The sequence below is a fragment of the Scyliorhinus canicula genome, chromosome 2 (assembly GCF_902713615.1).
Source record: "Scyliorhinus canicula chromosome 2, sScyCan1.1, whole genome shotgun sequence".
Lineage (NCBI taxonomy): Eukaryota > Metazoa > Chordata > Chondrichthyes > Carcharhiniformes > Scyliorhinidae > Scyliorhinus > Scyliorhinus canicula.
This window is the reverse complement of record NC_052147.1, coordinates 195,404,098-195,423,380: the sequence shown is the minus strand read 5'-3', so window position 1 is coordinate 195,423,380 and position 19,283 is coordinate 195,404,098. Positions and strand designations below refer to the sequence as shown.

Here is a 19,283-nt window from a genome sequence, read left to right as displayed (position 1 = left end):
GGGGGAATGCCATGGACCACTTCGAGGGCCCCAGAGATCAAGATGCCAAACTCCTCAATGTACAAAACGGGGCTACGTGTGGCCTCGGCTGTGCGTTCCTCGCTGCGAGCACCAGAAAACAGGCGGCTAAACGCGCTTGCTATGAGACTTTGTTCCCATTTGAATCAAGCTAGAGGTCATTGCTGGGTGGAGCCCAGGAAAGGCAGAGAGGCAATGAGTTTGGAGAAGCTTTGTGAGAGAGAAGAACTTAATTCATATCTGCCTGACCCCGAGTCCACAATTGTTTCCCAGTAGGATAGTTGAAAAAAAAATAGCAATATTTTAAAGCAGAGGAGTTTTGTCTGAAGACAAGGAAGAGTTTGAAACAGCCTAGTGGAAGCAGCTATTTGAAGACATTCAGCAGAGTCTCAAGGGGTTCCAACCGGAGCCACATTTGTTGTATAAAGCAAGTATTTTAAGAGGATTAAGAGCTTTTCTCGTTGTTTAATGGGAAATTGTATAGTTGTGTTAAGTGCTAATTGTAAGCTTCTCTTTTCAAATGTGAGGTTAAAAGTTTAATTCACAATGACATTTTGTTTTAGAAATATCAATGCCACATTTGTTCATGATATCACTCCTGGAGCGAATCATTCTTCCTGCACAGTCTAAAAATAAACTAAAATATTGGGGTTTTGGTCCAGTATCCTAGCCACTTTTGGGATCTGGTCTGGAATCGTAATAATAGTAACACATAACAATTACACTTTGCATCCACTGATTTAAGCAGTTACTTATCCATTTTTTTAAAAATCCCTTCTATTCCAGGTGTTTGTCGGAGTTCATCAAACATTTTGTTAAAATTTTTTGCCTGTATGAAATCGATTGATTTCCTTTAGCAGTTTTATCCTCAAAACCCTCTTGTGAATTTGACATTCGAGATCCATCATCTATATAGCCATTTGAGTACATTTTATCCTTACACCTTTCTCATGATACCTATTTATTCTCTCACACAATATTCTGTGAATTGCCAATGTCAACCTCACATATCTATAGCTCTGTGCATTCTCCTTCCATCCACATTTATAAATTGACAACTCATTTACCCACTTGTTCTTTGGTACATAACCTGTTAAGTGATGACCGCAATAGATGCATGTCAAAATATACCGAATAGCATTTGGTACCTCATATTTTACTCTGCTTTGGTATCCAACATGGCTGGGTGCCTTGTCTTCTTTTAGCAGCTTCAATTCTTTTAATTTTTTTAAATAAAATTAGAGTGCCCAATTATTTTTTTCCAATTAAGGGACAATTTAGTCTGACCATTACACCTAACATGCACATCTTTTTGAGTTGTGGGGGTGAAACCCACGAAGACACGGGGAGAATGTGCAAACTCCACACAGACAGTGACGCGAGGCTGGGATTGAACCCGGGTCCTCAGCGCCGTAGGTAGCTGTGCTAACCACTGCGTCACTGTACCGCCCTAGCTTCAGTTGTTTTAACATTATAGATAATTTTTGTATCTATCCTTCCTCTCGCCCTGTAAATTCAAACCTTGTAGGTTGATAGCAGTCCTCTGATTCAATTGTACATTCTGATGTGAAAAGAATCATCATAAAGACATCAACTATTTCTTGGTTATCCCTAGGATTCTTAGAGTCTCATTATGTGCATCATATTGGCACCCCTTATTTAAATATTTACAGAATCATTTCACTTTTCTCATGTTGCTGACAATCCTAATCTCAGTAGTCCTAAAATTCAGCTATGGTCAACTCCAATGGAACTCAACGCAAGAGAAATGGCCCATAAAAGCCATTTTCAGCCATCTTTCCTATATTTGTGTCTTTCGTTTAGGGCTGTTTGCAGTATTCCTCCACCCTATTGTTTCTATGACCATTTAAGTCATTTGTTTTCTCTTTTTATAAATTTAGAGTACCCAACTCTTTTTTTCCCAATTAAGGGGAAATTTAGCATGGCCTATCTGCCGACCCTGCACATCTTTTTGGGTTGTGGTGTTGAGACCCATGCAGACACGGGGAGAATGTGCAAACTCCACATGGACAGTGACCCGGGGCCTGGATCAAACCCAGGTCCTCAGTGTCGTGATGCAGCAGGGCTAACCACTGCGCCACCATGCTGCCCTGTCATTTATTTTTCTAACGTTCTGCAATCAATGAGGCATGGTATTTGTTTTAGAAATTGAACATTTTCTATTTCAGCTATCTGGCATCAGTTTCAGGCTCACGGAGATCATTTATAGTAAAGCTAGCACTTTCCTAAAGGTGTTACATCTCCAACACCACGCTATGGCACCTCATTGCAACAGGATTTCGACTCATGATTCCACTCAATTCCCAGGTAGGTATTCATTTTATATTCACCATAAATTTCCAGAATAATCTTTGCCAAATTGATATTCTCTATCAAAACTCTTATGATATTGATAGAAACTCCATCTACAAGTTTGCTGACGATACGACCATAGTGGGCTGGATCTCGAATAACGACGAGTCAGAATACAGGAGGGAGATTGAGAACCTAGTGGAGTGGTGTAGCGGCAACAATCTATCCCTCAATGCCAGCAAAACTAAAGAGCTGGTCATTGGCTTCAGGAAGCAAAGTACTGTACACACCCCTGTCAGATTCAATGGGGCCGAGGTGGAGATGGTTAGCAGTTTCAAATTCCTAGGGGTACACATCTCCAAAAATCTGTCCTGGTCCACCAACGTCGACGCTACCACCAAGAAAGCACAACAGTGCCCAATACTTCCTCAGGAAACTAAGGAAATTCGGCATGTCCACATTAACTCTTACCAACTTTTACAGATGCACTATAGAAAGCATCCTATCTGGCTGCATCACAGCCTGGTATGGCAACTGCTCGGCCCAAGACCGCAAGAAACTTCAGAGAATCGCGAACACAGCCCAGTCCATCACACAAACCTGCCTTCCATCCACTGACTCCATCTACACCTCCCGCTGCCTGGGGAAAGGGGACAGTACAATCAAAGACCTCTCCCACCCGGTCTACTCACTCTTCCAATTTCTCCCATCGGGCAGGAGATACAAAAGTTTGAGAACATGCACAAACAGACTCAAAAAAAGCTTCTTCCCCACTGTTACCAGACTCCAAAACGACCCTCTTTTGGACTGACCTCATTAACACTACACCCTAACACTAACACTACACCCCTATCTGCTTTACCCGATGCCGGTGTTATCTAGTTACATTGTGTACCTGGTGTTGCCCTATTATGTATTTTCTTTTATTTCCTTTTCTTTTCATGTACTTAATGATCTGTTGAGCTGCTCGCAGAAAAATACTTTTCACTGTACCTTGGTACATGTGACAATAAACAAATAAAAAATCCAATCCAAGAAACCAGTAAAGTTACTGTATATTTTGGAAATTTGAAAATCCAGGTATTTACGAAAACAATAACGCTGCAAGTTTCACTGTTGAAAACAAAACAATTTTAGCGCAAAAAAATCAAAGAACATGATTACTACTAACTAAATCCTATCTTATATGGTCAGTTATGTTAAAGTCATTTAAAGTACAAGGAACATAGTTATTTTCGCTGTAAACTGAATTTCTCAATTCAAATTTCTGTCCACACCCTTATGACAGACATCCCCAAAAACTCAAAACAGATACTTATCAGAAATTTGAAGGTTAACCACTTGGTCAGAATGTTGTTTCAAAAATTCAACTAAAAGGTTGAGATTTCTTGGGCTTTTCACTTACTTCCAGTAAGGTTGTCCCTTCAAATTTCCTCCAACCATCCCATGGTTGTAGACTCCCAATTAACATTAACATAGGCGTCGCTTGCCTCTTAAGCATAGCCATCTTGGACCAGAATTCTCCTGGTTCCAATGTGCTTTAATTCTGGAGCCTTACATCCAACAATGTACTATCTCTCTCCTCAGCTTGGCCGTCCCAGAAGTCTAACTCACTGTTAATAGAGTCACTTAGTTATCAAAGGGTTTAAAACCTTTTAGTAGTGCACATAATTTCAACGGAATTTGGCTTGAAAATGTTCCCTGCAGTCAGCTTGTTCTGAACTGCTTGAACTGCTCGTTTCAAACTGCTTGAAAACCAGAACTACCCATGCAGGAATCTATTCCCCATTGCAATTAACTTCTTGTTTACTCTTTTTCGACTATTGTTTTATTGGCCAGACAGCTTGGTTTCATGATCAGTTACTGGAAGCAAACTGCCTTTTACAAGAAATCATCTTCCAGAGAAACTTAGTTCTTAGAGGAACCATAACCCCAACATATACTAAAGGTTCGGCCATCAGACCGTTCATACATTAGTAGATAACTGAACTGACTTGGAAATATATTACTTCATCATCACAGTTCAGTTCACTATTGTCAAAGATGTCATCCAGATTATTTTTTGAACTTTTTGCCTCAAACAGATGACGGTTAAAGAATCAGATACATTTCAGGTTTTGTTTCTCATTTTCTCAGGGAATTTATGAGGTACAGTCTGTTAGGCAATATTTTTAAATATGTAAAATAGCCAATAGTCATTATATATCTAATCATTTTAATATGTATTAATATACTAATATTTTATGTGCTAATTTTATAATACTTGTAACTTCACAATACTAACCAATCTTTTATTCAACCAGTCTATGTGGTCATACAAAAGTGACCCTCCAAATTCATCTGTCAATTGGGATGGTTCTATATAACGTGTAAGCTTGTTGGCAGATACCAAAATTACCTGTTGAGAATGAAAATAAATTAGCAAAGTGAATATTTACAACCGCCCATTTATCTTTATAAAGATCTAAGCAAATATATATTGTATAGTCTACATCTTATAGCAGTCAGAATTCTAATTGAAGAACTTGTGCATATCATTCAGCCCTTAGTCAAATACTGTTTCAGTCGAGAGACTCCCATGAGCAAAATGTTTTCAAGCCTGTAGCTGAATGATACCAAAGCACAAAATTCAATCTGAATTTGCTTTTCCATAACCTGATTAAAGTGGACTTCATCCAAATTACACAAGAGATTTTTGCGAGACTAATTCCATTATTAGTTTTAGCAATCTTCAACTTTGGGATTCTTGTCTCCTAAAAATAATCAAACTATAATTCTTTGAAGAAAAATACTCCCAGCACCAGGTCATAAATATAAATTAGTTTGAATGCAGCCTTCGCAGGATTCTGAAAAACACATGCACAAAGCAAGCAATATCCTTTGTCGATCCAATTAGAAGGTATCAGGTTCGGTGGGGCTCACACAATCTTCAGTAATAAACCATAAAAATGTTCAGCTTTATTACTCCCACCTGATACTGTAGCTGAAAGAGAGATTAAAGTATTTAATACAAATCTGGTGTTAACACTTCTAGACATTGTTACAGCTGGCAGTTTCAGCTGTTAGCTAACATCCTTTTACTTTGGATCTGCCAGCTGAGAGACACCGCAAAATCATGTGCATTCTTCAAAGATTCTTAACAAGGAATTCTAACAGCAATAATGGAAACGCTCAGCAGAACAGCAACATCTGTGGAGAGGGAATCAGAAATAATGTTTCAGGTCAATTCAGGTCAATGACTTTTCATCAGAACTGGAAAATGTTAAAGATAAACATATTGGAAGTAAGAAAGAAAAAAGGGACAGGATTGAAGGTATACTTTCACTGAGATTTTAACAATGGTTATCGGAAAAAAAAATGCTAGGGTTTGTCAAAGGCATTTTGTTATCTGCAGAGGAAATATGAACATTTTACTAGAAACAAAACAATGACAATATTCTATCTGATACCATGCGCCACCTCCTCACTCTCTCTGAAACACCCTCATCATGGTTCGGGCATCAATGCCCCCATCTATTTTCTTCTTCACTTCTGCACTTCAAAGATCCAATTCCTTCATGCGTACCATTTTTGGAGCACATAGCAAGCCACAACAATTTTTGGTACCCTTAATGGAGTGTACTGTAGATTTTCTATAATATTTCCAAGTAATAGAAGCACTGCTCAAAAACCATTTGCTTAGCACTGAAAGCTTCACCACATCAGTTTTCAAACAATGGAGAAGTTTCAACAACCATTGCTGAAGGGTGACCCCTGGTGTCCAATCAGCCATTTGCCTACTCTAGTTGCTGATTACAACCCCTACCCCATGCCTCATCTAATGAATCAGTACTCTTCAATGTTAGAGGAAGCACTCAGGGTAGCAAGGGGACAGAATGTACTCTGGGTGGGGGACTTCAATGTCCACCACAGAATGGTTTGGTAGCACCACAACCCACCAAGCTCAAAAGGACTTGGCTGCTAGACCAGGACTGCTGGCAGGTAGTGAGGAAACCAACGAGGCTTGACCTTGTCCTCACTAATCTACCTGTTGCAGATGCATCTGCCCACGGTACTATCGGCAGTAATGACTACCACACATTCCTTGCGGAGATGAAGTCTTGTCAGCACCGTGCTAAATGGATTAGATCTCGAACAGATCCATCAACTCAGAACTGGGTCGTTAGCAGCAACAGAACGGTAATCAACCACATTCTGTAACCTCATGGCCTGGCATATACTCCATTCCCATTAAACCGGAGCATTAACCCTAGTTCAATGAAGAGTTCAGTAGGGAATGCCAGGAGCAGCACCAGGCATTTTCAAAAATGAAGTGGTAAGCTGGTGAAGCTACCTGCACACTAAGGGACAATTTAGCATGGCCAATCCACCCAACCCGTATATCTTTGGACTGTGGGAGGAAAGCAGAGCACCTGGAGGAAACCCACACAGACACGGGGAGAACATGCAAACTCCACTCAATCACCCAAGGCTGGAATTGAACCTAGTTCCTGGTGCTATGAGGCAGCATTGTTAACCACTTTACCACTGTGCCGCTCTTCTTGCATGCAAAACAGCGGAGATAGCATGCAATAGACAGAGCTAAACCATCCCCTAATCAACAGATCAGAGCTAAGATTGCTGTCCTGTCACACAGCTAAATTTATTTACACTACTTAAATTAAAGTTTGACAGTTATGCCTTTAGTAAACAGATTATATTAAACTACACTCACTAACACTATCTCTATACTCTAACTGTTACTATATTCCATCTTCTTCAGCTCTACTATGGACTTCACTCCAGTCAGCACGGTAGCATGGTGGTTAGCATAAATGCTTCACAGCTCCAGGGTCCCAGGTTCGGTTCCCGGCTGGGTCACTGTCTGTGCGGAGTCTGCACGTCCTCCCAGTGTGTGCGTGGGTTTCCTCCGGGTGCTCCGGTTTCCTCCCACAGTCCAAAGATGTGCGAGTTAGGTGGATTGGCCATGCTAAATTGCCCGTAGTGTCCTAAAAAGTAAGGTAAAGGGGTGGTTGTTGGGTTACGGGTATAGGGTGGATACGTGAGTTTGAGTAGGGTGATCATTGCTCTGCACAACATCGAGGGCCGAAGGGCCTGTTCTGTGCTGTACTGTTCTATATCTACAATCCACTCTCTCTTCCAGAAGCCCAAGAGTCAGTGCCTTTTATAGTACTGTCCCTAGCTCCATCTAGTGGCTAACATGACATTAACTCTTCACATGCTGTACATTTCTATGTCACAACAACTCCACAAATATCCCCATCCTCAATGATGGTGGAGTCCAGCAATCAGTGCCAAAAGCAAGGCTGAAGCATTTGCAATCATCTTCAGTCAGAAATGCTGGGTGGATGATCAATCTCGGCCTCCTCCTGAAGTCCCCAGCATCACAGATGCCAGTCTTTAGCCAATTCAATTAATTCCTCATGATGTCAAGAAACGGCTGAGGAACTGGATATTACAAAGGCTATGGGCCTTAAAACATTCTGGCAATAATACTGAGGATTTGTACTTCAGAACCAGCCGCTCCTGTAGCCAAATTATTTCAGTGCAACTATAACTATTGGCATTAACCCGGCAATGTGATTGCCAGGGACGTCAGGTACGCAAAAAGGACAAAGATAACCCCTCCAATTACCACCCCATTTGTCAGCTCTCAATCATTAGCAAAGTAATAGAAGGTCTGGTTGACAGTTCTATTGAATGGCACTTACTCAGCAATAACCTCCTCACTGATGTGTAGTTAGGCTTCCGTCAGGGCAACTGAGTTCCTGACCTCATTACAACCGTAGACAAAAGAGTGAACTCAGGAAGCAAGGTGAGCATGACTGCCCTTAAACATCAAGGCAACATTGGACCAAGTGTGGCATCACAGAGGCCGAGCAAAACTGAAGTCAATGGGGATTAGAATCAGGGGAAAACTCTCCACTGGTTGCAATTATACCTAACACAAAGGAATAGTTATGGCTGTTGGAGGTCAATCATCTCAGTCCTGGGACAGGGTTGTGTCCTTAGCGCAACCATGTACATCAATGAGCATCCCTTCATTATCAGATCAGAAGTGGGGATGTTGGCTGGTGATTGCACAATGTTTATTACTATTTGAGATAGGTCAGGTACTAACGCATTCCGTGTCCATGCGTAGCAAGACCCGGACAACATTCAGACTTGAGCTGATGAGTGGCAAGTAATGTTCATGCCATACAAGTGCCAGGCAATGACCATCTCCAATGTTACGATCCCAGTTGATGTTATAACCGGATGAGAAGATCCCAGAATGGAACTCTGGCTCAAAAGATCATAACTTTTATTTTTGTTTTATAAAACGTGGAAGAACCAAGTCACAGGACCACTAATTAGTTTTAACAACAAGAAAAAAAAAATTAAACATGAAAAAATTGGATTATAATACAATACTCCTTTACTCCACCCTTCGTTTAACAATTATACACAGGTTTCAGGATTAACATGGACTAGAGTATAAGACCATAAGACATAGGAGCAGAATTAAGCCACTCGGCCTATCGAGTCTGCTCCGCCATTCAATCATAGCTGATATTTTTCTCATTCCCATTCTCCGGCCTTCTTCCCGTAACCTCTGATCCCCTTATTAATCAAGAACCCATCTATCTCTGTCTTAAAGATACTCAGTGATTTGGCCTCCACAGCCTACTGTGGCAAAGAATTCCACAGATTCACCACCCTCTAGCTGAAGAAATTCCTCTTCACCTCGGTTTTAAAGGATCGTCCCTTTAGTCTGATATTGTGTCCTCGGCTTCTAGTTTTTCCTACAAGTGGAAACAGCCTCTCCACGTCCACTCTATCCAGGCCTTGCAGTGTCCTGTAAGTTTCAATAAGATCTCCCCTCATCCTTTTAAACTCCAACGAATACAGACCCAGATCCTCAACCATTCTTCATGCAACAAGTTCTTCATTCCAGGGATCATTCTTGTGAACCTTCTCTGGACCCTTTCAAAGACCAGCACATCCTTCCTTAGATACGGGGCCCAAAATCGCTCACAATACTCCAAATGGGGTCTGATCAGAGGCTTATACAGCCTCAGATTGTATTCTGCTCTTATATTCTAGCCCTCTTGACATGAATGCAAACATTGCATTGCCTTCCTAACTGCCAACTGAACCTGCATGTTAACCTTAAGAGAAGCTTGAACAAGGACTCCCAAGGCCCTTTTTGCTTCTGATTTCCTCAGCATTTCCCCATTTAGAAAACAGTCTGTGCCTCCATTCCTCCTTCCAAAGTGCATAACCTCACACTTTTCCACATTGTATTCCATCTGCCACTTCTTTGCCCACTCTCCTAGCCTGTCCAAGTTCTTTTGCAGTCCCTCTGCTTCCTCCATATTACCTGACCCTCTACAGATCTTTGTATTATGTGCAAACTTAGCAACAGTGCTTTCAGTTCCTTCTTCCAGATCGTAAATGTATATTGTGAAAAGTTCTGGTCCTAGCATCGACCCCAGAGACACATCACTAGTCACTGGTTACCATCTGAAAAAGACCCCTTCATCCCCACTCTCAGCCTTCTGCCAGTCAGCCAATCATCTATCCATGCCAGGATCATACGTTTAACACTATGGGTTCTCAACTTATTTAACAGTCTCTTATGCGGCACCTTGTCAAAAGCCTTTAATCTAAATAAATCACGTCCACTGGTTCTCCTTTATCTAGCTTCCTTATTAGCTCCTCAAAGAACTCTAACAGATTTGTCAGACATGACCTCCCCTTGAAGGAGCTGTGCTGACTCAGTCCTATTTTATCATGCACTTCCAAGTACTCCACAATCTCATCTTTAATAATGGACTCTAAAATCTTACCAATGACCGAAGTCAGGCTAACCAGATATAATTTCCTGTTGTCTGCCTCCCTCCCTTTTTAAACAGCGGTGTATATCTCACTGACACACAAATTCCTTTCAAGCACACAAGATGACTGTGATCAAGTATGCACACTCTGCTCTGAACCCAAGTTGGTGTCTGGATTTCTCCTCAGAATCCCCCCAGATGAGAGCTTCTAAACTCTGCTTCCAAAAACACACTTTAAAATCTTCACTCGTAATAATGCTTTCCCTTAACGGTATGCCTTCTGAAATCCAATCCAGGTTTTACAAATGACTTTTTCTAACCCAAGCTTCCATTCCACTTTTAACAGTGAATCCAATCCAGGATTTTACACCAACTCCTTTTAGGTTTCCTTTAGAATAACTGCTTTGACACAAACACCGAGATCCTGTCACCAATTTCCATAGTTTTTCAACTCATGTTCCACAGGCAGTAGTAGAAGCTCAAAATCCTGAAATTTATTTCAGATATCTTTCTGGTCTCAACCTTCTTCTCAGCTCTCTCTGCCTTTACTGAACAGTGTCTGTTCTAGTACTTTTAACCTGTCTTCTTGGAAATTTCTCTACATTTCTACTTTCCTCAACAAGCTGCTCTTCAGATCTCTGCACTTGTTTTCTTAACGATTACTCCATGGTGCGGCGTTTCTTCCAGCGAAGCCGAGAGAGATGTTTCCTCTGTAGCCCTCCAAACCAACTGCTTCTAGCAGAGCTGTGAGAGCTGCCTTCTCTCTCATTACCTATCTTCAACTTCAATCAAATTAGCTAGACTAAAAGTTAAACGCTTCTCTACCTTACATGGCCCAGTTGCTAAGCAAGCACAGCTGGTTTATTTATTCTTCACACTGTAGCCCTCTCCAAGTACAATAGAAACACAGTTGAAACTTAACCAATCCCACACGTATAAAAGTCTTTGTCCAGCATCAATCTAACTATAGGTTTTACCCTTCCAGGCAAGAAACATTAAATTAAACCCACTTAAAACCATACCTTATTTCTAATGTTCATCAATACAAATAGAAATCTTTAAACCTATTTGTTTGAGAGACTTCCAGTGATGGGGATGTGCTGAACAAATGCACGGAATAGGCTTTCCACGTAGGAAATCGAATTTAGGCACTTGTAACTGAAAATAGCCCGCCGAAACCGAGAAAAAAAGCATCCCCTCATCACCCTCTTCAACCTACAAATTAAATATAAACCGAAATGCCAAGAACAGCTGCAAGGAAACAAGAGGCATCAAGATCCTGGAGAAACTGGCGAGTGAGACGGCAGACCCATGAAATGAAGAAGCTCCAGCTGCACCAGAAAGAGAGGGCCCAACAAGCCGTGCACAAACCCCCCTTCGCCAGAGGGCGGATGGAAGAACTACCTCCCCAGAGAGCTAAAGGAGCACAAAGAAGAAGTAAGAATTGAAATCCACGCACCGATCAAGGTGGCGGTCATGGAAGCGCTGGCCGCCATGCGGGTGGCACTCAATAAAGCAGAGGGACGACTAGAGGCTCAGGGGAGCAGAAGTAAGGAGCTGGAAAAGGCCTCCACAGACCAGAGCGATCGTTTTGCTGCCTAAAAAGAGATAACGAAGTTCATGGCGGCCCAGGGGAACTTGAAGGGTTAGCTAGAAGATCAAGAATACTGGTTGAGGCGCCAGAACCTAAGAATAGTTGGACTGCCGAAGGGAACCAGAGACAGGAACCCCACGGACTACATGGCCCAGATGCTGGGAAACCTGGTGAGAAGGGGCAGCCAGAGATAGACATGGCTGAAAGGTCTCTCCGGCCAAAACCCAGGGCCGGAAATCTGATGATGCACTGGTACCACAACCGGGAAAGATTCCTGCTTTGGGCCAGGCAGACGAGAACCTGCAACTGGGAAGGACACCAGATACGAAGCTACCAGGACATTGGAGAAGACCTGGCCAAGTGCTAAGCCGAATTCAACAGAGCAAAGGCAGCCCTGTTCAAAGGTGGGGTGAAGTTTGGGATGCTGTACCCAGCCAAACTGTGGGTAATTTTCCTGGGCAAGGAGCACTATTTATGGCCCCTGAGGACGCGGAGGTGTTCGTCCATAAGAATGGGCTGGTAAGACAGCAGCACAAACAAAGATGAAGCAGTCATCCGAAAAAGACCGAGAGGCTAAAAAACAATTTGAGCGACTGTACCGCCTCGTTTTCAAGCGGAAAACTAAGGCACAGAAAGGTGGGAGTGAGGGCAGCAAGGTGCAAAAAAAAAAAAAAAATGGAGGAAGAGGGGAAAGGAAAGAAAAACTCCACGATCGTAATTTCCGACCATGCTCTACACTACATGGATGTGAGGTTGGTGGCAGGCCATGCCCAACGTCTCCCATGGCGGTTGAATACAGCCCTCCTTGTCGACAAGGTTTTTTATGAGGAAATATCACAAGCCATAGACGGGTATATTACAAATAACCATAATGGTGAGGTTTCATCCTCCACCGTCTGGGAGGCACTAGGGGTGTGACCAGGGCAAACATTATTTCCCATAAAGCACATGGAGATAGGGAAGAAGGAGCAGGGAGGCAACAGTTATAAGACCATAAGACATAGGAGCAGAATTAGGCCATTTGGCCCATTGAGTCTGCTCCGCCATTCAATCATGGTCAACTCGATACCAGAGATAGATAGACAATACTCCGTGGCCCCAACCGTAGAACTTCTGGGGGAAGAGGAAAAAGCTACAAATGGACTGTGACCTGCTCTTCACGGCGAAAGCAGTGCACCAACTCCACTAGACACGAGGAACCTTCTACGAACACAGAGAAAAAGCCAATTGCCTGCTGGTTCACAAGCTGGGGAAACAGGCAGCCACAAAGGAATAGCACAGGTTAGGGACAACAACGGCAGACTAGTAGCAGAGCCGGAAAAAGTCAACTATGCTTTTGAGTCCTTCTACTGAGGGCTGTACACCTCTGAGTCCCCAAGGGGGATTTGAGGAGGAGGCTGTTCCTCGATGGATGCCAGTCATGGGGGATGATAGGAAATGGAGGCTGGAAGCACCATTAGAACTGGGAGAAGTCATGGAGAGCATCAACTCCATGCAGGCGGGGAATGCGCCGGGACCAGATAGATTCCCAGAGGACTTCTATAAAGTTCGCAAAGGTATCGGCCCACACCTGCAGGAGATGTTCACAGACTCATTAGCGAGGGGCACACTGCCACCAATGCTAGCACAAGCCTCAATATCGCTGATACCCTAGAAAGACAAAGACCCAACAGAATGCGGATCCTACAAACCCATCTCACTGCTCAATGCTGAAACGAGGATATTGGCTAAACTCCTATCCAGGCCACTGGAGAACTGCACACCAGAGATCACAGAGGACCAGGCGGATTTTGTTACGGGCAGGCAGGTAACGTCAAATAGGCAGGTAACGTCAAATAGGCAGGTACCTGCTAAAAGTGATAATGACCCCTTCCGTGGAGAGAATACCAGAGGTGATCATCTCCCTGGATGCAGAAAAGGCCTTCGACAGAGTCGGGTGGAAGTACCTCATAGAGGTACTGGAGTGGTTTGGACTTGGAGCAGGGTTCACAGCATGGGTTAACGTTCTGTATATAGCAAGAGTGCGGACTAACACCACCAGCTCTAAATACTTCCAGCTGCACAAGGCAGTGATTCCCGCTATCCCCACTTCTATTCGCGATTGAGCCGCTCAGAGTGGCGAGAAACTGGAAGGGGAACTAGACGGGGGCCAGAGAGCACAGAGTCTCACTCTATGCGGATGCCCTGCTCCTCTACATTGCAGACCCCAAAGCAGCATGGAAGTGATCATGGCGGTCCTGAAAGAGTTTGGAGCATTCTCGGGCTACAAACACAACCTGAGCAAAGGTGAAATCTTCCCAATGAACCCACAAGGGGGTGGGGCAGAGCTGGAGGGACCACCGTTCAAACGAGCCAAAAACAGGTTGTGTTACCTGGGGAGCTTAATTGCCCACAACTGACATGGATCCACAAATGGAATCTGGCAAGTCTAATGGAGAAAGTAAAGAAGACCAGCAGAGGTGGGACACATTCCCACTCTCCCTGGCGGGGTGCAGACGATCAAGATGAACATACTGCCCAGGTTCCTCTTCCTGTTCAGATCCACACCAATGTACATCCGCAAGGCCTTCTTTAACATAGCAGACTAAATGATTATGGGGTTTGTATTGCAGGGGGAAGAATCTAAGGATCTCCAAAAGAGTCTTGCAAAGAACGAGAAGCAGGGGAGGCCTAGCACTCCCAAACCTGCAATACTACCACTGGGCATCCATGGCAGAAAAAGTGAGGGGATGGAGTAAAGTACCATAAGCAGAATGGGTAAGAATGGTGGAGAGCTCCTGCATCGGGACGTCCCTCAGGGCCCCGGCCACAGCAGCGCTCCCATTTCTACCAGCCAAGCACTCAACAAGCCCAGTGGTATTAGCTACGCTCCTGACATGGAACCAGCTAAGACAACACTTCGATCTGACCAAAATGTCCAGTTTAGCCCCCATATGCAACAATCACAGGTTCGCGCCAGTCAAAATGGACACCATATTTAAAAGCTGGAGACAGAATGGGAGAACACTGAAAGTTAGTGACTTCTGCATGGACAATAGACTGACAACGCTAAAAGAACTGAAGGAGAGGCTTTAACTGACCGGGGGACCAAGTTATGACACATGCAATTCAAAAACTTCCTCCATGAGGAAACAACGACATACCCACAGACACTGGGACACTCATTGTTAGAAGAACTGTTAGACGCAGGCGACTTTTTTGGGGGGAGGTGGCAATGGAAACTACAGGGACCTGTATGGTGACTGTAGGGAAAGGCATGCTCCCCACTGGACGAGACAAGGGAAAAATGGGAGGAAGAGCTAGGGATTGAAATATGGTGGGGACACTGGAGTGAAGCACTGAACAGGGTAAACCCCACCTCCACATGCACAAGGCTAAGCCTAGTACAGATACAGGTGGTACACCGAGCGCACATAACCTGAACCCGAATGATCAGGTTCTTCTCGGAGATGGAGGATAAATGTGAATGGTACCAGGGAGGCCTAGCCAACCATACCCACATGTTCTGGGCATGCCCAGACTTGTTGTGTTCTGGACAGTCTTCTTCGAGGCAATGTTCAAGGCTGTGGGTTGAGGATGTAGTCGTGCCTAGAGTGGCAGTTTTCGAGGTATCAGACCAGCCAGAACTCTTTATGGGTGGGTGGGGGGGGCCAGCCTTTGCCTCCCTAATCGCCTGTCGAGGAATGCTGCTCAGCTGGCGATCAGCAGCATCAAGCAAAGCTGCAGACTGGCAGGCCAACCTGTCGGAATTTCTCCAACTGGAGAAATTCAAATTCGTCCTCAGGGGGTCGGAAGAGGGCTTCCACATGACATGGAAGCCATTCATCAACCTGTTTTATTTGTGTTGGTAAACATTAGAAATAATGTATATTTTTAAGTGGGGTTAATTTAATGTTTCTGTGCTTGGAACGGTATAACCTGTAGAATGATTCAAGCTGGACAAGGGTGTTTGTATGTGTGGGGACTAGCTAAGTTCCAACTGTGTTTTTATCTTACTTCCAGAGGGAAGAATAAATAGAAAGCATAAGCATGTGGGTGTTGCTTAAATACTGGGGCCTTGAAAGGTAGAGAAACTTTTACGTTTTAGTTTTGGTTGAATTTGTGGAAAGTTGGAGACTTGACACTGAGAATAAACCTCTCTCAATTCTGTTAGAAAAAGCTGAACAGGAGAAGGGAGTTGCAAAGATGCAAGCTTCCTAAGGAAGAGCATACAATCCAAATAACCAGGGAATTGAGACAGAAAGAACCTTTAAGACATCTGAAGTTAAGAGAACAGAGGAAGAGTAAACAAAATATTCTGAGATAAAGAGACAGTTTCAGTAACGAGATTTGAACTGGACAGTAGATTTCAGAGGTCGATGAAATGTTTGATGTCATTTTAATACAGTATGGGAACAGAGAGTTAAAGTTATTGTAAGCAATTTGCACAGCAGTCAAAACAAGGAAATCCAAAAGGGGTTGGTGTAAAATCCTGGACTGGATTCACTGTTAAAATGGAGTGCAAGGTTTTGGAAAATCTGGTATAGATTTCAGAATGCAAACAGCTACAGGAATACATACTTGGAAGAGAATATTAAAAGTGTGTTTTTTGGAATAGAATTTGGAAACTTTCATGTGACAATCATATGGGGGGGATTCTGAGGAGATGTCCACAAACATTCACTTGGTGTTCAGAGTGGAGAGCGTATTATCCCGCAATTATCTTGTGAGCTTCAAAGGTACTGTGCGTTCATGAGACTATTGTAGATTAAGATGTATTTTGTAATCTGTGCTAATCCTAAAACCGGTGTGTAATTGTGAAATTAAGAGAGGAGTATTATACAATAATCCACCTTTTCATGTTTAATTAAAAAAATGTCCTTGTGTTAAAACCAATTAGAGGTCCTGAGACTCTGTTCCTCCATGTTTTCTATAAAAAAAAGTCAATGTTATGGTCCTTTGAGCCAGGGTTCCATACTGAGATCTTCCCATCCAGTTGGAACATCAATTGGGATCATAACACAATATCAATACTGTGGCTGCTAGACGTCTGGTGCAGCGGCATGAAGTAGCGGCCACATCTCGGGTAGTTCCTTCACAGGCACTTGGGCTTATCTGCCCGATTGCAAGAATTATTTTTTAAAAGGTGCACTTTCCCAGCAATAAAACTGACCAAAAGTGTGCGTTGTCGAAACTGACATCGAAGAGGGGCGGTGGGGTGAAATTGCAAACGTATTGCCCGAGCAACGAGGCATCAAAGATTGCGGAGCAGGTGGCCATGCCTACCACCCTCGACATGATGGCAGGGGTGATAGCCAGAGAATTTAAAAATTGGTGCAGAAATGGATGAACGCTTCAAGAAACACAGTCAGGAATTGAAGGTTTTATTTGGAGGCTGAAATGGAGGTCGTCAGAGACAGGAAGAAGGGCTTCATGGCAAAGCTGGATGATTTAGAAAATAGGTCCAGGCGCATGAACCGGAGGCTGTTACGTCTACCTGAGGGGGTTGAGGGCACAAAGCTGACCAAATACTTCACTGAGAAGTTTTCCCAATTGATGAGCGGTGATGAGGTGTTTGCTGCGCCGGAGTTTCGATAGGGCACACAGGACCTTGAGGCAGAAAGCGTGACCAAATGAGCCACCTCGAGTGGTGTTCATTCGGTTTCATAGTTTTCAGGGAAAGGAGTGGGTCCTGAAATGGGCCAAGAAAGTCGGGATAATCAACAGGGACAGCAACATGGTAAGAATTTACCAGGACATTGGCACATATCTGTCAAAACAAGTGACCTTCAATAAGATGAAGATGGTGGTGTTTAATCCAAGAGTGCAATTTGGGATTGTGTACCCAGCAAAATTAAGGGTCACGTTTGATTCAAAAGATTTCTATTTTTAAACTCCCGAGCAGGCGGAGGACTTTATCAAAGATTGTGGTTGGGACATGACTTGAGGGATGCGGGCGGGCGGCTGGGATGTTAATATTTTACTGCTTTTGTTGTTAAGGTGTTGAGTTGGGTTAATGGTGGAGGTGTTTGAATGGGGGTCATTTCTTCTCATTTTTTAAAATTTTCCTTCTTCATGCACTTAGTAGAGTTGGGATGGGGATATATTTCCTCCGTTTAAAGCCTTTATTTATTATTGGGTGGGAAAGTGGATCGGGAAGGAGAAATGTGCTTGAGGTAGGTATGAAGGCAATGGTTAAGGAATAAGTGGGACCAAGGGTGGGGTGGTCACCTCACCTGCACTAGAAAGTTAGCTAATTAACGGAAGTGGGGAATAGGGCTGTGACTTATTGGGCTAGTTTGGTGAAGCTTGATGGGTCTAAAAGGGAAGCGAGATGGGGAAGGGGTTAGAAGGGATAATAGATCATCTGTTGACTGAGGGAGGGGGACGGGAACTGACAGCGACCAGTTATTTTATTTCTGCTCCATCATTCAGGTGGGACTGGTTGCCATCTTAGGTGCAGCCTGGGTATCATTGGTAAAGCTATGAAATTTCGCGGTGGTATTGACTGACTCCAGGCTGAGAGAGGGGGGGGGGGGGTAAGCAACCCCCTACAAGGGCGGTCACCTGGTATGTGCACGGCCTGAGGGGCCCAGTCAGGAGAGTGTGAGTTTTTGCTCATTTGAAGAACTTGGGAGCCGATGTGACATTCCTCCAGGACACCCACCCTAAAGGGGCTATTTACGAATGTGGGGAAAAGGTAAGTCGGCTCCTAGCATATCAACTGAGGAAACTGGAGAACTGGAGGAAAAAGATAAGAACCCCATAGACTATGGTTTGTATCATCCAATCTCCCTATTAAATGTGGACACGAAGCTGTTAGCTAAGGTGCTGGCATTAAGGCTGGAACCTTGTCTGCCAGATGTGGTGGAGAAACCAGTTTCGTTAAGGGTTGGAGGTTAACAGCGAATGTGAGGCGACTGTTAAATGTGGTGCTTACTCTGGAGGAGGGTTGGGTCCCGGAGACCATAATCTTGCTCGCACGAAGAAGGTATTTGACCGGGTAGAGCGGGATTATCTGTTTGCAATTTTAGAAAAATTTGGATTTGAGGTTGGGCTATGTAACATGGATGCGGTTGTTATATACGGCCGCCCCATTTACCAGTGTTTGCATTAACAAAGTGACCTCTGACCCCGTTCCCAGAGTTCCAGGCAGATATGTCCATTGTCCCCTTCACTGGTTTGCATTAGCAATAGAGCCACTAGCCATGGCCCTGAGGTCCTCAAATACATGGGGAGGAATAGTTAGAGGTGGGGTGGAACACATGATTTCTCTGTACGCCGACGATTTACTATTATAGTGAGGGATCCGGAGGCGTCAATAGATAACATTACTACTGTGAAGAGTAACTCAACTCCTGACTTCCCAAAACCTGCACATCATCTACAAGGCACAAGTCAGGGGTGTGATATTCTCCCCTTGCATGGATGAACCCAGCTCCAAAACACTCAAGAAACTCGATATCATCAAGAACAAAGCAGCTTGATTGGCATCCCATCGACAACCTTAAACAATTACTTGCTCCACAATCAGCAGTGTGTACCATCTACAAGATGCA

General features: G+C 43.7%; 1 protein-coding gene across 4 annotated transcripts in view; it reads right to left on the bottom strand.

The window, feature by feature from the left end:
- sestd1 (SEC14 and spectrin domains 1) overlaps positions 1–19,283 on the bottom strand; it is a 218,177-nt gene that overhangs the window by 113,072 nt on the left and 85,822 nt on the right. For all 4 annotated transcript variants that reach the window (XM_038789283.1, XM_038789284.1, XM_038789285.1 and 1 more), the window contains one exon: positions 4,616–4,729. In XM_038789283.1, coding sequence (XP_038645211.1) covers positions 4,616–4,729 — 114 coding nt within the window. The remainder of the gene's footprint in view (positions 1–4,615; positions 4,730–19,283) is intronic.